This window comes from Myxine glutinosa, chromosome 1 (genome assembly GCF_964187855.1).
Source record: "Myxine glutinosa chromosome 1, kmMyxGlut1.1, whole genome shotgun sequence".
Classification (NCBI taxonomy): Eukaryota; Metazoa; Chordata; class Myxini; order Myxiniformes; family Myxinidae; genus Myxine; species Myxine glutinosa.
Genome location: NC_136261.1, coordinates 322,387,925 through 322,405,394, shown reverse-complemented (window position 1 = coordinate 322,405,394; position 17,470 = coordinate 322,387,925). Strand labels below are relative to the sequence as shown.

Here is a 17,470-nt window from a genome sequence, read left to right as displayed (position 1 = left end):
TCTTACTATAATTCACCAAATGCCCGTCTGTCCGTTCGAAGTTACCGCAAAAACGGCTCAACCGATCGCAACGATATTTTGGGTGGGTATTCCTGGGACCCCTGGGAGTAAAATAGGCTATATTGTTTTTCCAATTTTTCCAAGTTTTCCAATTTTCCAGTTTTTCCAAACACGATGGAATAATATTTACCGATATGAACAGTGATGTGGCTTTTGTTGAAATTCTACAAATACTGTTTATTCTACGTACCAGGAGAGAGTAGATCGACTCCTGACGAACTCTTCCTATATAAACGTGCGGCTCCAAAGTAACATGGCAGCGTGTGCAAAGCGACTGAGAAACAGGTGTAGCGGCCACTTCCGTGTTACAGATTCGGCGCACACTCTTCACACATGAACGTGCGACTGAGAAAGACGTGTAGCGGTCGCTTCCGTTTTACAGAATTCAATCTTTTTTCAGAATGGGCGCCATGTACTGCTTAGATTTTGATTATTTGCGTGTGATATGATTCAACGGATGTTGATATGAATCGTTTAAAATAAAAAAAGCCTTCAATTTCTGATATTTTGCCTTTTCATTTGGGCTTCCCAATTGAAGCCCAGCCCATAGGGCAGGTACCGTTGCTTGTAAGAATAATGGCTAATCATTGGGTTTTTGTGGCCTTTAATTCCATTTGGGGTCTTTCTTGAGTGTTTGTCATTTTCTGTGTCAAGAACTTCCTTGTGCATAGTATTTTATGCCATCATTTGTTTAAGAACTGATTATTTTTCATGTTAATGAATTTGGGTGAAAGTTCATGATTGCAATAATGTGCAAAAGTTTATAAATAAATAATTATTCAGCAATCCGAGCCAGACCCGCTAGCTCCTCTCTGCTGATCTCGCTTGGTTAGCAAACACGGGAGAACATGTTTTAAAAGTAGGTTTCATATGGATTTTTATTTGAATTTTAAAATAAGCTTGAAGAAAAAAAACCAAAAAAAAAACCTGGGTTTCAATTCTCTCCCGTTTTTCTCTCTGGTAGTAATAAATGGTCTTTTGGCAAGCTATTTTTAAGCCTGCCGTGATAATCTTTTCTGGTGGAAACTGGTCAAGTTATCCGTTAAAAAAACTTCTTGCAATTAATTTCAGAACTCATCACCACCTATATTGCTTGGAATCGTTTTTCACATGAGAGCACTTTGCTGTGGACATTGGAAAGAAAGTTTAAATTATCAGCTTACAAAAGGCTTTGCTGATTAGCAAGAGCTGTTGCAATTGCTTATCAAAGGACAAAAGTGTGGTAACAGAAAAAGGTTCACTAATTATATGTAACACTAGCAGGTGACCCAGCGTTGCCCATTGCTGTTCTAATCCTGTTGGCATTTTGAAGAAATCACTTCTTTTTTTTTCTTCTATGGTTTTGCGGGAGAGTCTCCCAGCAACACTTCCCTACACCCACGAAGGAATGGGGTCGGGAACAATTTAATATTACTTTTCATGTAGCTACAAAGACTTAGGCACTTATAGAGCAATAAAAAAAATCCCAAACAAGTCTACTTTTTTCCCCAAATTTTCAAAAACACTCCCTGACACTCACCGATGAACCTCTAAAAGTTTGACGAAGATCTGTTGTCATCTCTGAGAAAAATGGCGACACACACACACACACACACACACACACACACACACACACACACACACACACACACACACACAAACATCTCTCTTATATTTATAGATATCTTACTGAAGGATATCTTGGAGCAGAATCCGTGTTGCACAAAAAGCTCTGATTGTTGTCCAATCCGATTCCTCCATGACAGAAAACCTTTGTCAATTTTTCAACTGGTATCTCCAATGACTGAATTATTTCCTGATGATGGAAACAATGTTTTCCACATTGCTTAAAGATTCTGAAGATTGCCAAAATAACTACAAACCATTATCAAAGGGGAAAATAATTTGTGTAATTTTCACTTACATCATTCAATATGTTTTCTTCATTCAGCAAAGGTTGTCCTATTGTGAGTGAAAGTGCTCTGTAAAAACCTTCAAATGAATCCACACTGGCAGCAAAATATAGGAGAAAGTCAATGTAATGGAGAACCGGTACATCGTCCTTTCTTTCCATGAAAATATGAAACAGAGTCTGTCACGAGCAATGGGAATAAAACAAAAACGAGGTCAACATTTATCTTCTGCAGTTAAAAGCAATCCATTTCAACATCAAAATTGATGCAGTGCATCAAAATGGTGATCTCTGCAGTAAAATACGATTTAATCAAATGAGAAAGCGAGCCTTAGAGAATGACTTCAAAAAGCGTTCATACATTTACATAATATTTTATGAATCATGCACCCAAGTGACATTGAAAGTACAACATAACACACAAACCATGTCCTGATGATGCATACTGTCATGAGCATGGGGATTTTTTGCCACACCAATAGTACTCCAGACCAGGCATGGGCAACCTTCTTCGAGTCATGGGCCACACTAAGATTTTCGTATGTGCCTGCGGCCGCATTCCCGAGAAGGACCCCCACAATTTGAAAGGTATCAAAATAATGTTATCTTGGCGCATGAGCAGGTGTAGTAGGTACAATGGACAACACTCGCAATTCAAGAGGCACCAGTGATATTTTACTGAACTTCAGCAAACCAGAAAAGAATTTAGGGAGGAAAACCTGGAAATTTCGACCAATTGCAACCAAAAGTGCAAACCTGAACTCACAGTGCTTCAGAAAGCGGATGGAAAATTGAAACACCATCATTGTCAGGGATATGCGAGTCTAAGCAGAGACTTCCAAATTTATGAAACACATCTCTAATTGAGTTTAGAGAGATACCTGAGTTTGGATGTCTTTCATGAGTGGTTCAAGATTTGGAGAGATGTCTGAAGTTATGACTCTCAGGTAACTCCCTGGATGGCCGTGGGTGAGCCTGGATCTGTGGTTGAAGTGTTGCCTTCATGAACAATCTGTAGAGGACTCAATGAACTTAATTGAGGAGAAGAGCTGCTCGCATGCACAAGTGTTGCCGAACTGTGAAATATTTTTCAGTGCAAATGCCGTTGAATAATGAATGAATGAATGATCGTTTTAAGGCCATTTTCCCCGCTAGAGCAGGGGTTAGCCTTGCGGGCCCCACGACAATCATGGTTCCCTGTTTGAGGCAATGTTTTTTTTATGGCCGGATGCCCTTCCTGACGCCAACCCTTGGTCGCCTCTTACGATGCGCAGTGATACAGTGTATCTATTCTAAATCGGGGTACACACCGTGATCATTCATCCCAGCAAGCTGGTACTCAATTTGCCGACCTCGGAAGGATGACAGGCTGAGTCAACCCCCCTGGCGTTAATTCAGCGATCGGCCGGGATTCGAAACCAGGATCCTGGGATCCCAAGCCGGCACCCTAACCGCTAAGCCAACACCAGGTTAGACTAGGATATTTGTCCCTTGGGAAGTATTTGCTATAAAAGTCCTGAATATGAACATCTTGAAACTTCAAATCAAGGTCCTCTTGAAGTTATATCAGCTGCATATGTACATGAGCTGGAGCACCTTCAGCATCAACATGGAATGGTGCAGAGAAGAAGCTCAAGGTGGTTTATTCGCTTCTGAAATCAGCAAAACATTATCGGAATTCCTGGATCAAGCCATCAATCTCATCAGCAAATCTTTTTCCTTGGCCTTGGAGTCCATTCCCGAGGACTTTGAGAAGTGTTCGGAAGTGGGAAGTGTTGTCTCGCTGTAGCTGCGTTTGCCACAACCCGCAGTTTGTTTTGAAAATATTTAATGTAGTTGGGCAACTCGTAAATCAGTTGGCGTCTTTTCTGCAACTTGACGTTCAAGTCATTGAGATAGGTAGTAAGGTCGATGAGGAATGCCAAATCAGATAACCACTCTTCATCATGTAATAACAGCATCGGCTTCCCTTTAATACATACGAACGGAGCCTACACGTCACTTCGTTGACGGACCAATTAGTCGTCCTGTTTGCCAAAATTAATGTACCCGTGCGAAGAGTGCTTTAACCTCAGCATTGCCCAGGTAAAAAAGTGAATTGTAATACCCATTGCCACCACCACTATGTGGCGCTACATGGTACACATTTAGATAGAGAATTTATGCCCCTCCACACACTTCCCCCTCCCCCGTTCCCCCTCCCCCCTCCAACGAACTCATGGAGATTCAAACAAATACAAATTCAGCAAAGGTAATATGAATAAACAAACATTGTTTTTTGTGCTCTCTGTCCTACATCCTCTCACCCCACCCTTGGGATTTTGGCCCATAGTACCCCTGTTGCCAACAACACTCAAATTTGGCCCTGGCACAAGATATATATTCACAAGGAAATGCCATAAATGCACAAGGAGATCTCCTTGGCAGGCACATCTCAGACATATTGTTGCGGTTTTGAGTTTTGTACAGTCAGTATAATAAAGGTTAAAATTTCCCCCTCATAGTTAGTCACACAAGCAACATGTAGCCTCGCGATAGTATAGTTATCTCTTAGTGTTTGTGAGCTTAGTCCTTTTCCTATGTTAGTTCTGCGTTGAGTAGAGTCAGGAGAATAGGTCCTACTTCTACCGACTTTCCAGCCTCCCTAGCCTCATGCCCCTTTGCGCTGACTTTGGTTCATTTTGGGGGAATTAACACGAGGCAGGCCTAGGAGGGTCGGGGCGGAGCCGAATGAGGGCGGCAGAGGCGCTGACGGTAAGCACGAGCCGCCAATCAGGGCACAGAGGTGGTGACGGCAGCACTGCGTCACAGGGCGTGGTAAGAAGGTTCGAGAGGGTTCGAGCAGGTTCGGGGGCGTATCTATATAAGCGTTGCACAAAGCCCACGAGAGGACTGAAGTGAAGGACTGCTGCCCAGGAAGAACTCGCGCGCACTGACCAACCCGGAGGAATCGTTGACGAGCAGGAGTTGAGAGCGTCCAAGGACTGTGAGAGATACGCGGGTGAAGAAAGACGCGCATGAACCAGAATACGCGCTATTATAAAGTGACGCTCGGTTGAGTTGGAGGCCGATCTGCATACAGTGCATTAAGTCGCGCGAGTGATAACGGCTGTGTAACCATCAGCCGCGCTGAGAGACGAGCATTTGCCGTTCCACCTCATCGGCTGCCTTTGTTCTAGAGACGCGCTACGAGGTTCCTTCCACCGCCTGCTGCCATCTTCGCGGGACGTGCTGGGACCGTGGAGAGCCGGACGGGGCCGTTCCTGGACGACCACGTTGACGCGTCTGGCTGGAACCTCGACCCATCTGCAATTCCCTGTGTGAGTGTGACGGGCCCGAGTCTGGGCGATAAGATAAGACTGTCTAAGTGCTGCTCTGTGTCTCTGCGTCCCGATCATTGTATATACGTGTGGGAATAATTAAACCTGTATTCTTCCTTTTCCATTCCATCGTTCTTGTGATTTCCTCTTTGGCTAAGCGTGGTACGAATAGAACCGCTCGAATCGGGTTCCACTACCTAAACTGCATGGACCACGTGGTACTCAATCCGCTCGGCATACCCAAACCACACGTGGCTCGTGCGAGGCTTGCTTCCTCACTTCCGTGGTGGCGCAGGGATTTAGGTACGAGCGAGACTTGGTCCCGAAACCCTACTTTGCGTTTTGCCCGGAAGAGACATTTCAAGTCTCGGTTCCGCCAAGCACAGAAAGAACAAGGGGATTAATCCCCCCTTGGTAAGGGGAAGTAGGGCGGCGGAGAACCGTAACAATATATATATGTATGTATATATATATATATATATATATATATATATATATATATATATATATATATATATATATATATATATATATATATATATATATATACAGATGTACATGTAACTGGGTGGTGTTAAAACACCGATAATTCCGCACAGGCAGATAGCATAATCCCACGGGAGTTAATGGGCCACGGGGTTTGGCAGCGGAAGTACGTGAGCCATGAGGGATTGTGGGGGCTTCATGTTCGAGAGAGAAAAGTGTCTGCCATTGTTCGTGAAGCTGGTATACGCAGGCGCATGTGAGGCTAGACCATGGGTTCCCAATCAGTGGGCCATAGCACGTTTTCCAGGTGGGCCACAGAGACTGCCCAATATTTGCCCAAATAATATAATCTTTTCATGCACAAGGCCTAAAACAAGAGTTCAATTCTGTGTGTGTTGGTGGTGGCCAGTGGTAGCCACCCACTATTCCCTGCATATTTTTTTAGTCTTGTTTTTTTATATTTTTCCTTTTTTTCCCCCCCCCCAGAAACCCTTCTGAAATGACAAAACGAGGATATGATGAGCAATACATAAAGTTTGGATTCACATCCTTACATGATGATGGATAATTAAAGGGACAATGCGTCCTGTGCCAGAAAGTTCTCGGAAATCAGTCATTGCGGCCATCGAAGTTGAAGCTCCATTTGGAGAAGATTCATCCACATCATCAACATAAGGATGTGGACTTCTTCAAGCGAATGGAAGAGAACGTGAAGCGCCAGCGCTTGGATCAAAGTGGAACATTATTTCAGCAAAGCAAGCGTCTTACGGAGGCTTCTTATGCCGTCAGCCTCCTCATTGCGCAACAGAAGAAACCTCACACAGTCGGAGATACTCTGTTCAAGCCATGTGCTCTGAAGCCATGTGCTAGTATAGGATTCTGCTTGGAGAAGAAGCTGAAAAAAAGTTCAACAAAACTTCTCTGTCAAATAATACAGTTCAAAGGAGGATTGCTGACTTGTCTAGCAACATAAAAGAACAGGTGATTGCTGAAATCAAAGACGCTGCATTTGGATTGTTCTCAATTCAGTTGGATGAATCCACAGATGTTTCATCCTGTTCCCAGCTTCTTGCCTGCGTTCGGTATGTGAAGGGTGATTCCATCAAGGAAGAATTCTTATTCTGCCGTTCTCTCGAAAGAAATACCAGAGCTGTGGATGTGATGGAAAAAGTAACAGAGTTCTTTGACCATGAGGAACTGAACTGGCACAATCTCTGTGGAGTGTGCACCGATAGTGCCCCAGCTATGCCAGAAGCAAAAAGTGGCTTCCAAGCGCTTGTTCGAAATCTATCTCCAGGCATCATTTCTGTTCATTGTCTGATTTATCGGCAAGCTCTTGCTTCAAAAACCCTTCCATCTCATCTTCAGGATGTTCTTGAACAAGTCATCAAAATTGTGAACTACGTGAAAAGCAGTGCTTTGAATTCCCGACTGTTCAAGCAATTGTGCAGAGAAATGGATTCAGAGCATAAGAACCTGCTTTACTACACCAGTACACCAAGGTGCGTTGGCTATAAAAAGGAAATGTTGTGGCACGAGTGTTTGAACTCCGAGAAGAGATGCAGAGTTTCCTACAGATGCAAGAAAAGCACAAACTTTAAGCTTCCTTCCATGAAAAGCTGTGGGTCTTTCACCTCACATACCTTGTGGATATTTTTGATCAACTGAACAGACTGAATCTAAAGCTGCAAGGGAAGGGAACAACCATCATTCAGTCCATTGACACTCTCAGTGCATTTATACAGAAGCTTGAAAACTGGAAACGAAAGGCTGAGGAAGGGAATTTTATCATGTTTGAATCTCTTTCAGAAATCACTATTAATGAGGCATTGGATCCTGGCGTTGCAAAGGATGTTGTGACACACCTCAGCTGTCTCCGAGAAGAATTTCTGCAGTACTTTCCAGAAATTGGGAGAGAAGGACTGGCGCTCATGAATGAATGAATGAATGATCGTTTTAAGGCCATTTTCCCCGCTAGAGCGGGGGTTAGCCTTGCGCTAGAGCGGGGGTTAGCCTTGCAGGCCCCATGACAATCATGGTTCCCTGTTTGAGGCAATGTTTTTATGGCCGGATGCCCTTCCTGACGCCAACCCTTGGTCACGCTCTTACAATGCACAGGGATAAGGTGTACCTATTCTAAATCGGGGTACACACCGTGATCATTCATCCCAGCAAGCTGGTACTCAATTTGCCGACCTAGGAAGGATGACAGGCTGAGTCAACCCCCCTGGCGTTAATTCAGCGATCGACCGGGATTCGAACCCAGGATCCTAAGATCCCAATCCGGCACCCTAACCGCTAAGCCAACACCTTTTCTTGTTAAAGTCAGTGACGTCCAGAATGACCTGCAAGATGAACTGATTGAATTTCAAAATGATTCTGGATGCAGAGATGTCTTTGAAGCTTCCTCTATCTCTGAGTTTTGGCCAAAAATGATGGAATGCTACCCCAACATTGCAAAGGAATGCCTTCGGAAACTCCTGCCCTTTGCAACAACTTATCTTTGTGAATCAGGCTTCTCAACGTTGGTGCAGCTAAAGACAAAGGCTCGGAACCGCCTTGAATGTGAGGCAGATCTTAGATGTGCGCTTTCTACAACAGAACCTAGGATTTGGAAACTGGTGCAGAAAATTCAGGAGAACATCTCTCAATAAAGTAGCTTTAGGTTAAACTGGTTTGCGTTTTTTTTCAATTGGCAGATACTGCAATGTTTTGTGTTACAGCCCACAAGCAAAGCACCCTGGAGATGAGTTTTCAAATGTTTTTTATTTTCCTGGTTATTATTGCAATGTTTTAATAGAGTTTCATTTCTTAATTTAAAATAAATATTTGTGTTTTATGGAAAAGCCTTGAAGTCGGAAGTGTTCATTTGCTTTTTCAATTGATTTTCTTGATGTTCTGTTCTCAAAATTTCTCGCAATACCCTTTGTCACAAATAAATTTGCTTTACTTCACTTACATTAATTCATTTCACAAATAAATTGTTCAAATGAGAAATATTGTTCCATTAACCCTTTGAGTACGGATGATGTCCAGTGCCGCAACCCGCGAAAAAGTTTTGTGTACGGATGACGTTACTACATGTCATCGACTATACCTATAAATAGATCGTCAGTACGTGGTTGCATTCCCGTACCAAAATGCCAAATTAATCCCGTACCGGGGGTATTTTTTAGACTCAAAAAATCCCGTACTCAAAGGGTTAAATACTCTAAAAGTCTAAGTTGAATTAAGTTGTGGTTCTTATTGACATTTCTTTGGTTTCAAAAAATTTATATGATCCCCACTGGGCCATGACATGTCAGGTCAAAAGCCAGTTGGGCCACATAGCGAAAAAAAGTTGGGAAACACTGGGCCAGACCGATGGGGGAGATCTGTGGAAGAGCGTAACGCTGATTTTGTTACGAGATACGACACGTAGGTCTTGCCATTCACCATTTTTTTGTCTTTGCCATTTCTGACTGTTGTCTTTTGCTATTGTACATTTCTCAACTATTTTGCTTTGTAAAGTTACTACAGTGTGACGGTGACTTTGTTTTGCAAAGTGTTGATTAAAATTCCAAAAACACAACTTCGTGACTTGACAGCGAAATTATTCCAGTGAAGAACCCCGATTAATTTGTATACCCGAGTATACCTACCGGGTAATATATATGTACATACACGCTGTGTATATATATGAAATTTCGTATTGATTCATTAAGTAGTTCTGGAGAAAAATATATTTAAAGGTTTTCCTTTTTTCCAAGATGACCGCCATCACGTGACTGATGACGTCATAGTTTACAAATATTTTTTCCCACATCAGTAATTGTATCATATGTATGACATTTTGCATTGATCCGTTAAGAGGTACTCCAGAAAAGCTTATTTAATTGTTTGCTTGCTTAAATTCAAGATAGCAGCCAAACCACATGACCGATGACGTTTTTGTTTTTGCAAACTTTTATCCCCATGGCTTGGCGATCATTTTTGTAAAATTTCATATTGATCCGTTCAGCAGTTCTGGAGAAGAAGATGTTTAAAGTTTATGACGTCATAAGCAATGGCAGCAAATGTAAGTCAAAATTGTAAAAACAAAATTCATGATGCACGAAGTTTCATTGGTATCTATAATGAGTTAAAGTTTCATAGAGATAGTTATAACAGTTTTCTCAGAATCCTTTCCACAAAATGTGTGAGAATAATAATAATCCTTACAATATTAACAATACATTTCCAGTGGGAACCTCACTGGAAGCCGAATACAGGTTAATGCAATGCACAGAGTGAATCAAAATAAAGTACCTGTTTTATATTGCTGGTATTATCACCCATCTCTGGATTAATTTGGCCACGATAAATGTCTTCAAACCAACACTGAATCTGCAGAAAAGAGGATACTATATTCAACTGAGATAGAAGTTTCAAGAAGTCTGAATAAATAAAAATATCATACAGTCTATTATCATGAAGAGGTGAAAATGTATCATCCCACAACATGAAAAAAACTACATAAGTAATGAACAAATACAAGTGCCCTCAAGGCCTTAGAACACAAAGCCACATTACTACCCTCAGGGCACAAAATGTGCAGCGATTATATGAGGAATATCCCAAAGGTTCTGCAACCCCACCAAGGTAATACTAATAGCCATAGTACCAGTGACAAACTTTATTCATGTCACATATGTTAAGCATCAGAATCGATCACACATTCTCGATGTGTTTTTCAAAATGACCTTGGATCGTAACACCTCTTTGAGAAGTTATCACAAGCACAATTCAGAGGATTGACGAAGCAACCACCACCGTCCCGTATGCCCCCCAAAATAATTGACCAGGTTCGAGCTGGGATGTGACAGAGAAATTCGGGATGAATGGCGCAAGTGGAATGATCAGGAAGGCTGCAAATCAAAATCAGTGCATGATCATGAATTTTTCGAATTGCCACAATCGTGGCAAGGGTTCCAGCACCAAACAACCTTATACAACTGAACAGACATCAACAATAAGAAAAGCAAATACACCAAATGATTATTTTTCTTGTTCTAAAATTTTGAGTAAATTTTGAGTAGAGTGGGCAAGTTTTCACAACGTGTTATTCCTGATCATATATCAAATCATTTTTTTAAGCAGTGAAACCCCTTCGATATTTAGCTATGTCCGTCCATCCATCGAATAATGAAGAAGAGGGACCTTCTTAACCCTTTACTCCTTTGGAGTTCTAACGGGTAATTATAAGTGGTTCTAAAGGGTAATTCTAGAGCAGGGGTCAGCAACCTTAGGCACGCATGCCACCATTGGCACGCGGCAGCGTAGTCATTGGCACACTGGCGAAAGCAGTGCCCTCTCCGCTGCATGCCAAATCACCTATTGAACAGCCATTGGCTGTTGCGCGTGTTGCACTATAACAGTATTCCGGTGTGAGTGTGCAGGGCGATGAGGTAGATGGATCAGAGCAGAGTCACCATTCCAATTCCAAATTCTATTACTGGAATAATAATCAAAGATGCACAACATGAGATGCCAGCCTGGCGCATTCAAACACAATATTCGCGGCAACCGGATGTGCTGTAAGAACAGTGGTGTTGTTCACAGGAGATGGTCCGACGCTGCATCTCCAATCATTATTATTATTTGGACTGGTTTCTGAGTTTTAATATTATTAATCATCATTATTCTGAATTGTATAATAATCGCAGATATAAAACAGGAGATGCAGGCTTGGTGCCTTCCGATATGCCGTTCGCGGCAACCTGAGGTGCTGTAAGAGCGGCTGTGCTGTTAACATCCGGTGGTCAGCGGTTGCATCTCCATTCTTTGTTATCATTCAGGCTGCCTTCTGCGTTTTAATATTGATCTCGTCATTATTTTGAGTTTTTTATGGGGTGGTAGTAAGGAAAATGGGGGTAGTAGTTTTTCTCGTAACACGCGGCCTGTCTTATTAGTCCCCTACCGGTGTACACCGTAGGGAACTATAGGTTTGCACTCCGTCCCTCCGTCTGTCAGTCTGTCGATCCGTCAGTCCGTCACGCAAAGAACAGCTTTCCGGACTTTTTTTTCTAAACTCTTAATGCTAATGATCTCAAACTAGGTACATGGTTTCGTCATGACAAGTTACAGATCAAGTTCCAACTTCACGACGTTTCGATCATTTTTGACAAAGTTATGGCACTTTGAACTGTGGGAATTTCCCCAACAGTTTTCCGGACTATAATTTGGAGTGCGGTGAGTCATAATGCTGTCTTCTATGACACTGCTACCCAATGCCGGTAGGGGACATGTATTGCAGCGCAATACTCAGAATGCTTGTTTAGTTTGATTGACGGTACGGCCCCCCGCTCACATTTCCCACAGGAATTGCAGTGAAGCGGTTCAGGTTCGGTAGATGTTCGGTAAATGTTTCTTTAAAATGTTGTTGCTATGCATGTAGCCGATATGGATGGAATAAAATTCCATGTCTGTTGGAAATATTTTTTTGATGTGGTGTCAAAATTAAACTTAATGTTAAACTTAATGTTGATACGGCACACTAATTAACAAGAACATTTCAAACTGGCACTTCATGTCAAAAAGGTTGCCGACCCCTGTTCTAGAGGGTTCCAAAAGGTAATTCCAAAGGGTTCTAAAGGGTAATTCTAAAGGGTTCCAATGGGTAATTCTAAAGAGTTCTAAAGGGTAATTCTAAAGGGTTCTAAAGGGTAATTATAAAAGGTTCCAATGGGTAATTTTGAAGGGTTCTAAAGGGTAATTCTAATGGGTTCTGAAGGGTAATTCTAATGGGTTCTGAAGGGTAATTCTAATGGGTTCTAATCTAAAGGGTAATTCTAAAGGGTAATTATAATGGGTTTCATTCGTTTCTTGGGTTCGCCTCTTTCATATCAAAAATCGCACCCGTGTCTGAAGGAAGCGGTTCAGTTTGGCATTTTAATGCAGTTCAGTAAGACATCTAGATAAGCATTCGTCTAAGTAAGCTGCAGCCCATTCTCTCTTCCAAATAGAGGTGGTTCTGGATGTATGGCAAGTAGCACCATCTTCCTCAGGAAAATGTGTTCCATCCTCCAAAATGCCAGGCAGGTATACAAAAGGTCCTCCAACAACTATATGTGGTAAATCGTTAGAATAACAGCTTATCACAAAGCCATCACTGGCACATTGGCATCAACACGCCTGTACTCTCCCCATGGTCTTTATTACCCCAATTAACCCTTCCTAACCCTACCCCATACTTGCTAGTTTCTGTATTTCCTGCCATCCTCTCTCTTAATTTCCCTGTTGGTTCATTCCTTTGCTATGCCTGGTGTTAGCTTAACGGTTGAGGTGGCTGGCTTTAAAATCTTAGGGTCTTGAGTTCGAGCCCCTGCGTGCCGTCAAAACAACACCAGGTGGGTTGTCTCAGCCTGTCATTCGTCCGAGGTCGGAAAAATGAGTACCAGCTTACTGGTAACAAGAGCATCAGTGGCACAGCCACGCTTCCAGAAAATGACGCAAGCAGGAGCCATGGGCTGCATATAAAACAACAACAACGTTCCCATGCTGATTGCGCCCAATTGTTACCCTGCTACCCCACTGTCAGATCAACCTTGCTCTTCCATGAGCCTCGTTCTTGTAGAGAGAGGAAGGGAGAGAGTAAGAGAGAGAGGAAGAGAGAGAGTAAGAGAGAGAGTAAGAGAGAGAGTAAGAGAGAGAGTAAGAGAGAGAGTAAGAGAGAGAGTAAGAGAGAGAGTAAGAGAGAGAGTAAGAGAGAGAGTAAGAGAGAGAGTAAGAGAGAGAGTAAGAGAGAGAGTAAGAGAGAGAGTAAGAGAGAAAGAGAGTAAGAGAGAGAGTAAGAGAGTAAGAGAGAGAGTAAGAGAGAGAGTAAGAGAGAGAGTAAGAGAGAGAGTAAGAGAGAGAGTAAGAGAGAGAGTAAGAGAGTAAGAGAGAGAGTAAGAGAGAGAGTAAGAGAGAGAGTAAGAGAGAGAGTAAGAGAGAGAGTAAGAGAGAGAGTAAGAGAGAGAGTAAGAGAGAGAGGAAGAGAGAGAGGAAGAGAGAGAGGAAGAGAGAGAGGAAGAGAGAGAGAGGGAGAGAGAGAGGGGGAGAGAGAGAGAGAGAGAGAGAGAGACGGAGAGAGGGAGAGAGAGAGAGAGAGAGAGAGAAATAAAATTGATAGCCCCTTAAACAGATATCAACTTGGGGAACTACATTTCTTGTGCTGTACTGGACAATGGAAAGACTAACGATATAAATATTCATCAATAATGAAATGCAGCCATCCATTGTAACAGCATCACTATGCTATGATTCCTGTGAAGGAGCAATAACCATTGAGTGATTAAAATACAATATGACAACGTTAGATTAAAAAAAACACTTACATTTTCAAACTCTTCTTGTGTTACACAACCAACGTTGTGCTCATCAAACAAGCTGAAGTTGGCAAGACTTTCCATGAGTTGTAATAAGGAAGGGGTGGGGAATATCTCTGCTACAGCAACCAAAAACTTTCTCCAGTTAATGAACTCTGTTCCGGCAGATAGAGCAGTGCACAGGATTTCAATCTGTGTGAAAAATGAACATATTTCATTTCTAAAAATTGAGCTGCGCAATGGAAGTTTTTAGAGGGTAAAGAAAATTCATGGTTCTACAAGTTCAGGGTGTGGGGACGATCCCAACTCTATGTGAATGTGTATTGTATAGCGCTGATCCCAGTGGGAAGGGGTGTTACAAAGTCTTATAAAATACGCCAATCCTGGGGACATTATTCTGGCCGTAAGGGGTTCTCGGCGAGTGAAAATTCAATCGAAGTTCCTCCAAGTACCATTTATTTAAAAAAATAAGGTGAATGAGGTTGCTGTAACATACCTTGCTGATGTTCACATTTTCCCAGCCTTCTGGTAGAATATTATTTCTTTCAAATTGTTCCAAAAGATTATGGAAGATCTCCACAAAAGTTTTCTTTGATATGAAACCTGCAATAAGACAGGGAATAGGAAATAATGAGCCCGAAGATTAAATTGGACTCTGAAATTGTCACAATGATTATATTTGGTTTGAAGATTCTTTATTAGGCCGTCCAAACACAGCGGAGCGGGGGACATGGTTTTACAATTGTGTGTGTCGGCCCAGGCCATAACCTTTTTTTTGAGCTTTTGTCATCAAATTTTCAACAAACCTTTATTATGACAATATGGAGAAAAAAAAATTGGGTCAAAATGTGAAAGGGCAAAGTCATAGCGACTATAGATAGCCCTTATAGTTCAACCGCAGCGCGTCAAGCACAAGAAGGCCCGTTTTTTTTAATGCGTCTGTCTTTATTTATTTACAATTGAGCTTCAGTGTATTTGTCCAGACCATACCATTTTTACCAATTGAGCTTTTTTCATGAAAGCTTCAAAACAAACCTTTATTATGAAAATATGGGAAACACTAATTAATAAATTGTACATTTTTTAACTGTCTTCGTTTAACTGCCTGTATTTCTCCAAGTGGCAAATCCTCCCCTCTAGACGTGGTGATGACAAACTTCCCTGCAAATGTCTCCTGCTCTTCCCCTGCTCCAGTTGGTTCATCTGATCATATGCTTGTGAAAATCAATATCTCTCTGGTTATTCTCAGAGAGATGCCTCGGAGAGTTAGTGTCGTTGAGGTTGGCAGTTCACTCAGGCACATTGGCAGGCATTGCAAGCAGCCATCGCAATTCTCCCAAAATTTTGCTTCTGTATCCATCTTGTCCACCCCATGTGTTTTGCCCTACCCCTCATGGTTACCTGCGTCCCTTGTTTGTCCGTCTCCATCTATTTCTCCCTCCGCCCTGCTGTGAGCATTTCCCCCTTCGCCTCCTGTTCCTTTTGTTATGTTGTGTCCTGATCAGTTCTGTATTATAGAACTTTCATGAGCCTTGACAATGCATACAAAAATAATAAAAAGAAAGACTTTCAAGGTCATAGAAATTTTTTTTTTTGAAAAGTTCACTGCCGTTGATGCTGCGTCTTTTACATCACCTTATTTAACACGTTACATTACGTTATTCATGACTGTTCTTTATGTCCTTTATGATGCCCTTAAAAGCAGCAAGTTTCTTCTTTGGAATGATTTTCATTTGACTGCCAGATTGGCAGACAGAGTGAAGCAATTATCTCACTCTTCTCTGCACATTCGCAATCGGGACGAATTCAGAGCCAACGTACTGCTAAACTACACGTTCCTTTTCCGATTCATGTTCAAAATATAATATTAAATTGGAATTAAGTTGTTCCTCGATCAAAGACTGATGTTTGTAGACAGTACAGACAGAAGTTAACCAATTACTTTACCCCACTTTTTGCTTTGTATTCGTGGGGTAATTCCAATCCCCATTGGGATTGCAATGTTATAACTTGTTCAACTTAAAATGTCTCTATTTATATTAGCACAATCTGTATTATTACATATCTGTGCACAGAATATATTTCCTTCATTCCAATGAAGTAACTAATCATGAAGAGAACTTAACATGACTCACAAAGCCTGTGAAGAGAAATATGGGCTTGAACACACACCAGTAATTATGTTTGGCGATTCTTTCACTTCTAACTCTTTCTCCAACATCAAAATGGCAGAATGAGGTTTTTCACCCATACACCGAGGCTGTGCTGATGTAATGTTCACCAGCTCTTCAAAACTCATCACGCCTTCCAAGCCAGCTCTCCCTGAATTTGGTCTTTGCATTGCTGTGTGGCAGTTTCGAGTTTTATATATATACTAGCCGAAACCCGTGGAACATCCACGGAAGGGAGGATGTGGTGTATGGATAGAGTGTACCATTATGGATGGCATAGGGGATTTGCTTGTCCGAGTAAGAGTTAGGAAGAAAGATGAGAATGAAGAGTGCGTATATGAACAGCGTATTTATTGCAATCTACTTAAATGACAACGCTACGATATACTTTTGAAAAATGAATGGATTCGTAATAGGAATCGGCATAGCACCACTCTGGCCACACTGGCGCAGTGGTAATTATGGTAAACCCACCTGATGAGGTTAGCGTACACCGCGATCGACGACACCGTCACAAATGCATGCTCTGGATTGTCCACTCAGTGGACGGCTTGCTTTCGCCTTCGCCTGTCCAATCAGCGGACGGCTTGCTTCGCCTTCACCTAGCAGACGCCAATACGATGGCGTTGTATCGGCAGTTAATCGGATGCTTTTGGGCCCCAAAGTCGACTAATTCACATTTTTCGAGTATGGCTGTACGTGATAAACAAAGAGCGTGGTTGGAAGAAATTATGGTAAACCCACCTGATGAGGTTAGCGTACACCGCGATCGACGACACCGGCACAAATGCATGCTCTGGATTTTCCACTCAGTGGACGGCTTGCTGTCACCTTCAACTGTCCAATTAGCGGACGGCTTGCTTCGCCTTCACCCAGCAGACGCCAATAAGATGGCGTCGTATCGGCAGTTAATCGGATGCTTTTGGGCCCCAACGTCGGCTAATTCAGATTTTTCGAGTATGGCTGTACGTGACAAACAAAGAGCGTGGTTCGTAGATCGTAAATCCATTAGTGCCGTGGGCATCGGGTCACTGGGTGTGGCGTAAAAGGGATAACAAAGTCGAGTCCTTAAGCTATTATTATATAGACTAGCCGAAACCCGTGGAACATCCACGGAAGGGAGGATGTGGTGTATGGATAGAGTGTACCATTATGGATGGCATAGGGGAGCGCTCATGGGATCTTCTTCTTCCGTTAAGCTCCAATTTTTTCTCT

General features: G+C 42.2%; 1 protein-coding gene across 3 annotated transcripts in view; it reads right to left on the bottom strand.

Moving 5' to 3' along the window:
• Window positions 1-17,470, bottom strand: part of LOC137411246 (sperm flagellar protein 2) — a 135,346-nt gene that overhangs the window by 37,951 nt on the left and 79,925 nt on the right. For all 3 annotated transcript variants that reach the window (XM_068096630.2, XM_078769699.1, XM_078769700.1), the window contains 5 exons: window positions 14,581-14,687; window positions 14,094-14,276; window positions 10,045-10,122; window positions 1,964-2,131; window positions 1,730-1,855 (listed from right to left, as the gene is read on the bottom strand). In XM_068096630.2, the coding sequence (XP_067952731.2) occupies window positions 1,730-1,855; window positions 1,964-2,131; window positions 10,045-10,122; window positions 14,094-14,276; window positions 14,581-14,687 (662 nt within the window). The remainder of the gene's footprint in view (window positions 1-1,729; window positions 1,856-1,963; window positions 2,132-10,044; window positions 10,123-14,093; window positions 14,277-14,580; window positions 14,688-17,470) is intronic.